The following is a 14,072-nucleotide window of genomic DNA, read 5'->3' on the forward strand; positions in this document are numbered from 1 at the left end:
ATACCAGGTAGGCAAAAGGGCAGCAGCTATGAGGATGGAGAAAAGTGGATGAGATTTTAGATACATATAAGAGAAAGAATAAGATGATTGATCATCTTACCATAAGGATGGGTGAGGAAAGGGAAAAAAGCTAGGATAATTCTTATCTTTTGGCTTGAGAGTTTGGTAGCTATTAGTCCCAACTAATACAATACAGAAAACAAGAAGAGGGGCATATTACTGGTCTCAAGATAGGGGGAGAATGCTGGGTTAGTGATTCCAATTTGGGTATAAGGAAATCCAAATGAGTGGGATGAGATCACTGGGGAAAAGATCTGCGTAAGAAAAGGCCTGGGTACATCAACATTTATTTAAAAGATAGTGAAGAAAGAGGATTCACCAAAGGAGATTGAGAAAGACCAGTTAGAAATAGGAGGACAAAGAGAGAAGTGTCAAAGGTTTTCAGGAAGGATCAGTATGGAAGTGAGTTCTTCCTTTCACTAACCTCTATTTCAAAACAGCAGCAGCAATTACTACTATAATTACTGCTTGCAGCTAACTTTTCTGGAGACAGTGTGCTATAAGCGCTGGGAACTAGGTATTTGGCTTTAGAGAGAGAGTCTGACTTATCATCTATGCAACCTGGATGAAGGAACAAGAGTGTATATCAGAGGATCAGTACTATCTCCCTATTAGAGCACAGAAGCTTAAATTAAAACAAACAAAGAAAAAGTCTATGCCCAAGCCCTACCCTCAAAGATCTGATTAAACCTATAAGGCCTCTGCTACTAGGTAAACTGCTCTGGAGTCCCGGCAATACTATTAAGATAAAACAGAAATGTTAAAAGTAATTACAAAATAGATTTGTTGTCAGACCATTTGATTTATGATCTTGTTTTCCAAATTAGGTTTTGAAGCCGGGGCTTACGGCCTATATTGGAGGTAGTCTTAACACACAAGTTTTTGATACTTAAGACCACTCTCACCCATTGCCTACAAGAGAGTGTGAAGGTAAAGGAAACTGCCTATTGGCTAATGATAAATCATTGAGGATGAATAGAAAATGCAGCATTATCAAAGCCCCTCACCCTAGTACAGGGTCCACTGGGAAGACATCATAATAAGCCACACTTCTTGGTAAAAGTGCTTCTTGCTAGTCAGAGAACAAGATGTTCAGCAGCTGTTTTGCTAGAGACTTGTTTGCCTCTCCCTGGGTTTACAATATGGTCCAAAGGTCTTAAACAGTTGAATGGAACCATGTATACTAAGTACTCCTCTTTGTTTGGCTTGAAACTACATGTGACTCCTTCTATAAATTAACTCAAAACTAAGGATGGTCCCTTTTTCTACCAGTGTTGAGGTGGAGAGGAGGATTTGGCCTGAATCTACATGAAAAGATGTTAACTATAGTTCCAAGTCCTGAGATTTCTTACCTCTGGTTAGGAGAGGCTACCATTGGCTGTCCAACTCTCTTCTTCGGTCTGGTTAGCTGAGGTGATGGGATTTCCCCCTTGAGAGCAGGGACTGAAGGAAGCAGACTGGCCTATAAAAGGGTAAGTCAGCACACTGTAGCCACAATAGGTTTAAAGGGTCTTAAAACATCAATAATTTTATTGGTGGTGGAATTTTATTACACTGAACACTTTGTGAAATAAGTGGGTCCAGAAAGCTTTATGATATAGTTTTATTCCTTAAAAGTTTTATTCTCATGGGGTTTGACCTATGCCTTAGCAGGTTGTTTCTTAATGACTTGAGGGCCCAACTATGAATATGCAAGGTTTTCTTCTGCCTCCACTGAAGTCTCAAAATCAATACAGGCCTCCACAATAGCAAGCTTTTGATTCCTTATCAGAACCAATGCTAGGGGCTCTCAAACCTCAGCACTGTAAACATTCTAATGGCTTCCAATATTCCCATACCTCATATTCTCATGCACAAGAAGAAGAAAACCTGTGCTAGAACTAGAAGACTCTTTTGAGCTCACTTAAGTTCAATTTCATTTCCAGATTAGGTAAGTGAAGCCCAGAAAGGTGAAATGACTTGCCTACAGTCATAAAGCTTCAGGTAGCAGAAATAAAAATGAAATTTAGGTTTCTGATTCTTGTTCCACTGTATTCATGCTGCCTCCCCCCATATCCCTTGTATATTTTGAAAGTAATTGAATTCTTACCTGAACTAGGTTTTATCCAATGTTGAGGTTGGTAAAATAGTAGTAAAGTAATGCCAGGAAGAGCCAGGCAGAGGAAAAAGAGATTACAGTAGGCAAAATGGGTTGGGAATAAGCTACTGGGATCCAAATAGAAAGAAAGGAGGGAAATGCTAATAAGAAGGAAAGGAGGACAGTATCCCAAAGAACTACTACCAACTGTACAACTGCTATTTCTTCCCAATTCTCCTAAGAATTCCTCATAATTGCCTCCTTTCCCTTCATAGGTTTTAGTTCCTGACCTGAGATAAAATCTCTCATTCCACTATCCTCAAGGTAGAGAATATCAACTTAAGGACTCCTCTAGATAATTAAAATGTACTGACAACTCAGTACATTTTCAACTCAGTACCTTTTCATCTTACTGAATACTTAATATTATCCCTCAATAGTGTATATTTCATCAAGAGTGGTTTCATTCACATCATTAATTTTAGGTATTTTTTTTAGTTGTTAGTGGTTAAGTGGAAATAACAAGATATGTAGGTGATCCAACAGGATCTTTTGTGCCCCCCTCCAAAGGTCAAGGGGTCCCTTGAGAATACTTGATGTGGTGATCAATCACTACAAAGCAACAGCTTCAACACCAATGACACTTCCAAATCGATTCAAAATAGATAATAAGAAATGAACTTTAAAGAAGTTTTCTCATATGTAAGATGATACAGAAGACCAAAGAACCAGGTTATATCTAACACAGAACAAACATGGTGTGTCTAATCTAATGCTGGCTTTAGGACCTGGGCAAGGAAAATTAAGAATTTCTATTGGCATGAGAATAGGAAAGTGCTGCTAGTATGCTTCTGTCCATAGTTACTACTTGTTTTCTGTGCATCCTCCTTTGCTCTGATGTAAGTTTCAGTTTCTTGGCTAGGCACGATGGCTCACAACTGTAATCCTAGCACTCTCTGGGAGGCTGATGAGAGCAGATTGCCTGAACTCAGGAGACCAGACTGAATAAGAACAAGACACCATCTCTAAAAAAATAGCTGGGCTTTGTGGTGGGCACCTGTAGTCCTAGATACTTGGGAGGCTGAGACAAGAGGATCGCTTGAGCCCAAGAGTTTAAAGTTGCTGTGAGCTATGATGCCATGGTACCCTACTGAGGGTGACAAAGTGATACTCTGTCTCAAAAAAAAAAAAGACAGTTTCAGCCCAAACATTTTCTTGTTTTTCTTTTTATGTTGCCTATAGATAAGACCGGGAAATTCAGCTATACTAAAACACAAATAAGCTGATGACTATACTTTTCAGTGGGATAACTTTTCCTTTTTTATTGCATCATATCATAGCCTATGGTTTAGCCAAAGCAACCCATCCCAGTGTTTCTACATTTAGCTTTTTAAACATACTGCCTCTTCATACTTGGGGCTGTGGAATTAAGCCCAGAATAAGTAACATATTTATAAGCATTACTCAGCTGATTCAACCATATAACAGAATGACAGGAATCATCCCCCTCTTATGCCCCAACTCAAATAAAACTTAAAACACCTATAACCAAATAAACCCTTTAAGATTAAAAAAAACCCAAGAAGCATAAAAGGAACCTAAAGATGATTTGATTGTTCCTAAATTTGTCTCATGTCATCTGATTTAAATCCAATTATTCTTATTGTCAATCTCATGATCCATAAACAGCAAAATCGATCAGTGGCCTATCAGCTAAAGTTAGATAAGACACATTGCCAGGGCTTGACACTTTCTTACATGTAAAACAATATGGAAGACAAAAAAGTAATAAGAAATGTTTAACACAGAAATCAACAGATAATTAGTCTTAAAAGTGCTTTTTCAAGGCAGTCTAAAATGGACTCTAAAATGTAAAATGATCCCATACTACCTTAATGCCTGTTACAAATACCTTACTAATAATCTGGTTCATTATGACGTGGATAGGGTGGTACCTGCATGACCACTGAAAGGATCACACCCCACTTCTAAACACTGTTCATCTTTTTATTGAATATTCTGGTAAATATTTCACATTAACACAAGCTACATTAATTAGAGCCACTATATGACAAGAAATTTACTCAACTTTTTCCTTTTAAGTATGTAAACAATTATACATGTATTTACCACCCTAAAAGGTTGAAACATGTAATCAACTAATTCTTTCTGCATACAAGTAGCATTCAGTATGTTTAGCCAAAAGTACTAAGTTCATCTTTCAAAATGGCTAAACTAACCAGAGAACATAATCAGGTGGACAGAAATCAGTTTGTTCTTATACAATGGATAATCAAATTTCCATTGCTAAAACCTCAGAGAAAATTTCTTAGTTAGGCACAATAAAAAAAAAAATCCCCAGGGTTCTTCCAAAGTCATAGGTTTCTCAAACAAGGCTAAAGAGTTAAGACCTTCTAACTTAGTTGACATATTTGAGATGCATGTTTCCAATATGAGGTGCCCACGTGCCAGGCCAAATCTGAAAAGGGGGAGGAAAAATTGGAATTTCTAATTAGGAATCTTTAGACATTTACAAATAAATATATAAATGCAATGGCAATTCACTGTTTCTGCCTACGAAGAATACATATACATGGCATCATCTTGATATTAAAAAATTTAATTCAGATTAAATGGTTGGTTCATGACTTTTGATATTCAGGATTTGTACTACCCACAGAATTAAAAGAACAACATGACAAATCTGAAAAATAAAAAAGCGTTAAGCCCATTTTACCTGCTGGGCATCAGTGCATTCAGTAGAATTTTGGATAACTTTTATCATAGGGTTCCAAGCAGGATCTGGGTTGTGAAGTCCATTAAACAGTGGGCCTCCTGGAACATCAGCAAGCTGAGGATGAGAGGGTATTATGGTGCCTCCAAACATGGAAATTGGCAGTCCCTGAAACAGCAGGAAAAAAAAAAGATTTAATCATAAATGATCCCATAATACCAGTTTAGACCTCTTTAATTTCCCTCATTCAAAGAACTCCAGGGCTAGGCATGGTGGCTCACACAGGAGGACTATTTGAGGACAGGAGTTTGAGACCAGTCTGTGCAACATAGGAAGACTCATCTCTAAAAAATTTAAAAATTAGCTGGGCATGGTGGTACATGCCTTGGTCTGCTGAGGCAGGAGGATTGCTTGATCTCAGGAGTTTGAGGATACATAGCTGTAATGATGCCACTGTACTGTAGCCTGGGTAACAAAACCAGGTCACTTTAGCCTACAGGCTACTACAGTATAGCATGGCACAGTGTTGAGAAACAAAAGTGTTTATCTGCATCCACAACATTTTTCAACAAGGAGGAAGAAAAAAACTAAATCCAGTATCATTATCATCAGGAAATTTTCCATATTCCGTATTTGATTAAAACATTTAGGCTCGGCATCTGTGGCTCAAGAGGCTAGGGCGCCAGCCACATACACCTGAGCTGGCGGGTTGCAATCCAGCCTGGGCCCACCAAACAACAATGATGACTGCAACCAAAAAATAGTCAGGCATTGTGGTGGGCGCCTGTAGTCCCAGCTACTTGGAAGGCTGAGGCAGGAGACTCGCTTGAGCCCAGGAGTTGGAAGTTGTAAGCTGTGATGCCACAGCACTCTACCTAGGGCGACAGCTTGAGGCTCTGTCTCAAAAAACAAAAACAAAAACATTTAATACCCTCAACTTTCCCAAATTTTAGTTTCACTAATAAGCATGTGTTAAGAAAAAAAGGGGAACTCTACATGATTACTGCCAGCCATAATCTGGCTTTATGGCAGCCAGAAAGCTGTGAGAATAGACAAGAAGGCATCAAAGAGCTCACGGCCAACCTCAAAGCTGTGGCAGAACACAAATCTCTCAGATGTTTTTAAGAGGATAGGTACATCTTCAGGACAGCTTAAGGACAAACTATTGTGGACAATATTATCTACTCTTAAAATTGAGCAAAAGAGCTGGCAAAGTCACAGAAACAAAAGGGAGAATTATGTCAACAAAAATATTCCTTAACATGTGACTACACTGGCTGGCAAAGTGTCAAACAAGTTACAATGATGTTTGTCAACTCACTTTAGAAAAATCCACAAAACTGCTTGCCATAGGCTGATGAAAAATGTTAGAGGGGGCTACGATTCCAGAATCATCTCTCTCCATTGGTTGATGCTGGGAGAATGTGCTTGGGTCTGATAATTGTTGATGCATTGGATGGTTCCCTATCACAGACTGCGACCAACCTGATAAGCCTTCTAGAAAGAAGAATTGAAAACAGAGTTTGATATTTATTTAGATAAAATAATAAAACATTACCACTTTATTCCTTTTTTCATACTAAATGTGATCAAAATCTTTCCTCTTAAGAGCTCTGGGTACATTAATCAGTCTTACAAGTTACAAAAAAGTTCCAGAAAACTTGAAGAACTCCTCTAAATATCCCACTCTACTTTGTCTTTCAAAAGTATTCTTTGAAAGAACTCAAAGACTGCTTAAAAGGGAAATGATGTACACTTTGAATCTTTGATTTCAGATCAACTCAATATATCATCCCAACTAAGATTCCAGACTCTGGAATTGAACTCATAAATGTAAATATTCTTCCCTGATTGAACGTTAAACATAGGAACTAAGTTTTGTTTGTTTATTTGTTAAAAATTAAGTTTTAATGGCAACCTCACAACTTATCTGAGATATCCCTCTAGAGAGAGGGCAAGGTAAATGTACCTGACACAGCGTTGACACCAAATGACCAGATTCCACTGTGTCCAACAGGAGCGACAAAACTGGTCCCCACAGGGGCTTGTGCAACAGACCCTCCTTGCCGGATCCGGGCCAGTCTTTCTGTTCCAATAGGGGGAGGTATTTTTCGATCCTGACTGGCACTGCCTCCTTTTGGTTGGCCCAAAGTTGGTGGGGCAGAAGTGGCTGAAAGAGGTGAAGATGATCCCGAAGAAACAGATGGAATAGGAGAGTCACCTGGTGGCAAAATATTTCTCTATTGTTTTATTACGTATAAAAACTATAACAATATGAGAAACCTTGTTGGAAAGATCTACTCCACAATTTAGGTTCTGTAGAGAAAAATTTCATTTTATAAGATCATTTGAATCAAAATATGTAATTCTGTAGACATTATCCTAGACTACTTCTGCCTATATTTAGCATGAAAGAAACAGTCTAAAACATTTTTTCAGACTGAACTGAACAAGGCTAGAAAGGAAACAGGCCATATTTACTTTTATCTAGCTTTACATGATCTTCTCAAAATGTGTATTGTCACATTTTAAATTAACTAAATGAGGCAATGTTCACACAATTCCTAGCATATTATATATAAAACAGTTGGTAGCCCTCTATACTTATTTTTTTCCTTTCTACAGCCTTTTTTTCCTCCTTAAAAAGGAAACATTAAATGTTAGCAAAGGATTGTAGGTTAATTCAAAGCTTTGTTTCCTAATGGTACTCTTGGATAATTTGGGTAGTTTTCCTTGTCAAAAAAGGCTATTACTCACTACCTCCTGATGATCATTTAAAAAAAAAAAAAGGAAATCTTGTTCAATTCCACATAGTTTAGCTGTTCTAAATATTGAAATAAATAAGTTAGAACAAAGGAAAACTTTTACTTATACACAGCAATAATACGGTTTCATAAAATAAATGAGAAATCATACTAAAACTGACCATACACATAAATTCAACTACTTTTCACATTTGAGAACTAATTTTAATTACACTGCCCTCAAAGGGTCCTTTTGTAAAACTACTTGTAGTACCTCTTTTCTTGATCCAAGCCCCAATGTAAACATTTCTGGCTTGGAATAGCTTGATACTTCTCAAGTTTTCTATCCTGCAAATGACTGATAAATTTTTGACATGACTACAATACAAACCTTGAGTATCTGCCTACCATCTAGTTTACTAATGTTAAAACATAGTGTTCCCTTAAACAAATGGTTTAATAACTTATTTAAAACTTTTTGGGAAGAGTTCCTCCAGGATTCCTACATGAGTTTGAGGCGCTTGTCCAAGGATGGGGAGAAAAATGTTGTCTGTTGAAACTAGGAGTCCCAACAGGAGCTGGCCCTTGCAGGAAAACCCTCGTTCCTGGTATGCCGGAAAAACTTGTCAGAGGAGCAGAAGAGGAAGATTGGGAGCTGCCTGATGGGTCAATGGATGGTAACCCTGAAATAAAACATGTCCAAGACATCCAATTAGCCAAAGCTTTAAAATTAGAAGTTCAAGGTTTACTTATTTCCTTTTGAAAAGGAAGATAGCATGTGGCTCATTTTTGTAGATCACAGCAAATCTTTATGTGATACTGTAGATGTAGAAAAGTGAACCCAGTGTTTAAGAATGGCAGTCACCTGGAGCAGTGTTTTGGACAAATCTCAAAAGTTTTTAAGTACAGGAGACATGAAATAAAAGCATGTTGTAACTTCTTTTGTGGTAAACCTCAAAGTACAACTTTACAAATTTTCATCTATATAACTATTGTCATTTCCTATGTAAGATGAGTAACAAGATCTACCAATGTTTCTTTCTTCATAAGGAGGAAAAGTATACTATTGCTTTTTTTATTGCAGATTTTATCAAAGTTTCTATCTAGTTTATATAAACCTAATTTAGCCATTTTCTCAAATTCCATTATTTCTCTGGAGAATGAATTAGGAAAATAGGACAAGGGTCTGGTAAAGCACTATAGGTACTTATAGGAAAATGTTGTTAATAAAAGCATCAAAATCATCAAAACTTATCTCAAGCAGATCTCATTTTCAGATAGTTTGATTTCCCCCATCATTTTTAAAGAACAATTTTGAGATGTAATTCACATGCCAAGTAATTAATCTATTTAATAGTTGGAGGTTTTATCTCCCTTAAAAGAGACTCTATACTCATGACCTGTCACTCACTGTCCTCCCTCCACCCATATTTCCACTTCTAAGCAACCACTCATCTATTTTCTGTCTCTCCAGATTTGCCTATTCTAGACATTTGGACAACTTGATGTGTTTTTTGCTTACTATAGACTGTCATTATGGTCCTAGGCAACATGTGCCCTTTTCTGGGAGAAAAATTATATTTTCTACTGTTAACCAAAGTAGTGTTAGCAAAATCTAAGGGCTGTCAGAATTCTGAATGTGGCTTTAAAAATTCTATAAAAAATAATCATTTCTGTAATGGCCTCTTACCAATATTTTTACAGTAAAATTTGTCAGTCTTTTGTAAAGATTTTAATAGCTATATTTTAGGCAAATACACAGATGCCACATAAATGTATTTTTAATAGCTTTACTGAGATTTAATTCATAAACCATATAATTTACCCATTTATATAATTTAGTGACTTTTAGTATACTTACAGAATTTGTATATTTATTACCACCATCAATTTTAGAACACTTTCATTATCCTAAAAAGAAACTCTGTACCACTTAGCCTTAGCCTTTATCCTCCCCCCTTCCCTCTACAATAGGTAGCCACTAATCTATTTTTTGGTTTCCATAGATTTGCTGAATCTGGACTTTTTTTTTTTTTTTTGAGACAGAGTTTCACTGTGTTGTCCTTAGTAGAGTGCTATGGCATCACAGCTCACTGCAACCTCAAACTCTTGGGCTTAAGCGATTCTCTTGCCTCAGCCTCCCAAGTAGTTGAGACTACAGGTGCACACCATAACACCCGGCTATTTTGTGTGTGTGTGTGGGGGGGGGGCGTAGGGGCTATAGCTGTCATTGTTGTTTGGCAGGCCCAGGCTGGGTTCAAACCAACCAGCTCTGGTATATGTGGCTGGCGCCCTAATGACTGAGCCTGGGTGCCAAGCCCATGAGCCATGAGTCTGGACATTTAATATAAATGGTATCATACAACATCTGATCTTTTGTGACTGGTTTCTTTCACTTAGCAAAATGTTTTCTAAGTTCAACCTTATTATAGCATAAATTAGTATTTCTTTTTATTGCCAAATAAAAAAAAAATTCCCTCTAGATAAACCACATTTTGTTTATTTTCTTACCAGTTGATGGACAATGGGTTATTTACACATTTTGGCTATTATGAATAATATAGCTATGAAATTTTGTTTACCAGCTTTTGTATAGATGTAGGTCTTCTCTTGCATAAACCTAGGAGTAGAATTACTAAATCATATGGTAACTCTATGTTTAACTTTTGGAGGAACTGTGAAACTGTTTTTCAAAGTGGCTATACCACTTCACATTCCTACCCACAGTGAATAATGCTTTCAATATCTCTAAATTCTTCCCTATCTTCTTACCTGAAAACTAGGAGAGCAAACTACATCCATGAAAGAAGAACATTACCAAAAGAAACCGCAGAAATGGGGCCAAACTTATTGATCCTGGGGCTTAGAAGGAAGGTCAAGGATAAATGCTTTCCATCATAGCCCAGACACTTCACCCTGGAACTTCTTAAAATCTGTTCTAGTTTCCCAAAATGAAAAGTTATAATAGATGTCTATTTACAGAAAAGAAAGAAAAAAATTTTAGAGAATATTTTGGATCATAGGTAATCTTATGCAGGCTTACGTTTTTATTTGAAGGATAAACAGCTATGTTTTCCTGAAAAAACCAGTAAATGGAAACCTATCTGAAATGAAAGCTAAGGCTATACCATATCCATAACTTTTGAACAACACAGGTCAGTTTTCCAACTTCAATAAAAATACTAAGTGGCAACAGTGCTTCTTACCCCAATTCTGGGTTAGCTGCATTTCTAATTGGCTTTTCAGAATAGTGCAGATTGGATGAAAATTTGACTCTTAAAGTCTGGAAAATAGATTCTATTTTGTCAAATATCTCCAAGCCGAAACTGGCCCGAAATCCACCTATATCTTTTTCATAATGACTTAGCAGCTAATTTCTAATTTTGAGAAACCAATAGCTATATCTAAGTTGACCATTTAAAATTAACAACCAATAAATGACTCGATCTCTTCAAATAGCTGCATCTAACATAAACAATATAGAGTACTATTAAACAATGTTAATTATGGTCTGGTGCCTAAACATCATTGGAACTTCAATTTTTTTATATCTGAGAACTGCTAACAATCACTGTAATAAAAAAAAAATCTGTAAATTTGGAATCCTTAAAGCACCCCATATGTCCTTTTAATCAATATCATCTGACACCAATCCAAGAAAATGGACTGCCAAAAGGTATAACCTCCTTACTATGAAAGACAGAAAAATCACAGAGAGAATATGAAGCTGTTCACTGTATGTGAGTGATTTACCTATAACTACTCATTTTGTCCACTCTATCAGCATCATTATAAAGAGTCTTTACTATTTATAATATACTCTCATTTCTTTTTTTCTAAGACAGGGTCTCTTTCTGTCAGCATGGCATGATCATAGTTCAATCCAGCTTTAAACTCCTGGGCTCAGGTGATCCTCCTGCCTTGCTTCCCGAGTAGTAGTTAGGACTACAGGCTTACGCCACAATGCCTGACTAATTTTTTCTCTTATTTGTTTTGTAGAGATAGGATTTCAGTATGTTGCCCAGGGTAGTCTCAAACTCATGACCTTGGTTGAGTGATCCTCTTGCTGCAACTTCCCAAACTGCTAGGTCAGGTGTGAGCCACCACACCTAGCCTCATTTCTTTAAAAACATGCAATATTAGATACAAAACAAATGCTTTATTATTTTCCTGGAAGATGAAATTAGGCTATGAGAGCTCCAAAGTGAGTTCAGTGATAAACAGTAAATAACTTACCAACTGGACTAGTAGAAACTCGCTGGGAAGGTGGTCTGAAGCCAGGTGCCTTAGAGTTGTCAGGGTGTACATTTTCTAAGTGTCCAAGTACAGAGTTACCCAAGAATGCTGACTGAACAGTGAAAGAGGCATCTGTAGCAACTCGTGAGGACAGCGGACCATCTCCCCAACCCTGGTTTGCTGGCACCTGACTGCTATCAAAAAGACTGCTGAAGTGATTAAAAAGTGTGGCTGGGCCAAATGTAGGTGGCAAAGATTTATTTGCTGGGTTTATGTGCATCTGAGAACCATTCATAATATTCATGGCTGAAGAAAGCTGTACTGCAGCCTGTGGGCCTTGAGGTCCTGTTAAAGGAACTGGATTTGTAACAAAGATAGACTGGGGATCTTGGTGTATAGTTGCATTTGGTACCACTGAGTAAAAAGAACCTCTAGGCTGCATTCGATGAGAAACTCGAGGTGCTGGTACAGCTAACTGAGGTAAATTACTGGTATCCTGATTATCAGTAGCAACCAATCTGGGTGATGATAAAGTCAATGGAGCAGGCTCTGAATTAGATGCAAAAGGCATTGACATAGGACTTAAATCAGACACATTTGATGGCTGGGCTTCCTCCTGTGTGTTACTAGAGGGAGGAGTGGGACTACTGGATGGGTGAGTTTCTGGAGCTCCTGGGGTATTGCTGGCAGAGCTACTGCAACTATTTGCAGTTGAAGATGAGATACCTAGGTTTGCCACAGGCTGGTCCTGTGTGGACACTTTATCTTTGGTGGGTGGTATGGCAGAGAAAGACTCCATCTTTTGTGAAGAAAGCTGTGCTTGAGTTGTACTTGCAGGTAGAAATGTGGCAGGAACTTGCCCACCAGTGATAGGTGCAGTGGAGACAGAAGGCAAGGAACTGCAAGTGCTTGTCACAGAAGAAATCACTGTTGCTGGAGGACTTGTCTTAGGCACACAGGCAAACAACTGCTTTCTGACTGATGAAGGAGTCCGGGTATTAGTCACACACATTTGCTGACTGGCAGCAACTACAGAAGAGACAGTGATAGGACAACTGGCAGTAGCTAGTCCAGCAGACTCTGAGGGCAAAACAGTCCCATTCTGGTTAGGAAGACGGCCTGTATTATTATGCTTTGGAGAGTTACTTGTGTTGCCAGGATTCACAGGTCTCACTGGGAATGGTCCCCACGTGTTAGGAGAAGGCGAGAAGGTTCCTCCAAACTGGGCCATGGGTAACCGAGGATGCCGAATCTGTTGCATAGTTTGAGCAGCCAGCAAGGCAAAATGAGGGTGGGGATAAGCTAAGGGTAGAGAAACTGGGAAAGAAGATCGTACATTTGTTGGAACATTCTTATTAAGTTTGTTGGTAGGCTGGAACGTAGATAATGTTGCCGCCTGTGAAGTTACAAGAGCTGGAGCACCCAATGGAAATGCATTTTTACTGGAAGCTGCTGTGGTGCCTACTCCAGAAGAGAAGTTAGCATGAATGGATTTGGTGCTGGTAGGTGTTCTGATATGATTTTTAGGAATCAAGTCTTCTAGTTCCTTAGCGGGATCCTGAATAAGTGCATTGATGAGTTGAACTGCATATCTTGTTGATTCTGTACCACCCCTGGGGAGAAAACAGAAACAATATTAAAAACATAAAAAAAAAAATCCAGATAATGTTACAATCAAATACAATTCTCAACTGTACCATACCTAACCAAAATATGCTTCTTATAAAATACAATTTCTACTCAGAACTACCAAAATGCATTGTTCACAATTACCTTATTGTGATCATTCTCTCTCCATTCTTATCTTTTTGTTTGTCCACATCAATATGGGCACCAGTAACATCTTGTATTGCAGTGATATTGCATCCTCCTCTTCCCATTATCCTGGACACTACTGAGGCTGGAACAGATAATTTCTTTGACCTATAAAAAGAAGACTACACATGAGCTTATGAAATTAAATGTCTATGAATAGTAGATGTCTTTATTTAAAAAGATGTCTCAGTAAGTATGTTCATGGATAACCGTAGAATATTATTCAAACCCTAAAGAAGAAATTATTAAAATTCACAGTGCTGCAAAAGGAGTTTCTTTTTGTTGTTGTTATTTTTGCAATTGGTGCAGAAAGTTGTCACCACATTGGCCCTTTTCCAGAAATTGACCTCTTTTATAACATTGGATTTAAAGTTAAAAATTACATTGCCATTTTTTTTTTTTTTTT

At 37.7% G+C, this 14,072-nt stretch overlaps 1 protein-coding gene across 13 annotated transcripts in view; it reads right to left on the bottom strand.

Moving 5' to 3' along the window:
- The window catches only part of LOC100954037 (ankyrin repeat and KH domain-containing protein 1), a 172,935-nt gene that overhangs the window by 3,923 nt on the left and 154,940 nt on the right, over window positions 1-14,072 (bottom strand). For 6 of the 13 annotated variants that reach the window (XM_023515894.1, XM_023515880.1, XM_023515893.1 and 3 more), the window contains 7 exons: window positions 13,625-13,774; window positions 11,852-13,464; window positions 8,122-8,298; window positions 6,841-7,092; window positions 6,193-6,368; window positions 4,875-5,039; window positions 1,413-1,522 (listed from right to left, as the gene is read on the bottom strand). In XM_023515894.1, coding sequence (XP_023371662.1) covers window positions 1,413-1,522; window positions 4,875-5,039; window positions 6,193-6,368; window positions 6,841-7,092; window positions 8,122-8,298; window positions 11,852-13,464; window positions 13,625-13,774 — 2,643 coding nt within the window. Of the gene's footprint in view, window positions 1-1,412; window positions 1,523-4,123; window positions 4,617-4,874; window positions 5,040-6,192; window positions 6,369-6,840; window positions 7,093-8,121; window positions 8,299-11,851; window positions 13,465-13,624; window positions 13,775-14,072 lie in introns of those variants that run through there. The other 7 variants (XM_023515889.1, XM_012808277.2, XM_023515897.1 and 4 more) reach the window with 5 other exon arrangements.

The sequence above is a fragment of the Otolemur garnettii genome, unplaced genomic scaffold, assembly GCF_000181295.1.
Source record: "Otolemur garnettii isolate 467f Iridium unplaced genomic scaffold, OtoGar3 scaffold00003, whole genome shotgun sequence".
Classification (NCBI taxonomy): Eukaryota; Metazoa; Chordata; class Mammalia; order Primates; family Galagidae; genus Otolemur; species Otolemur garnettii.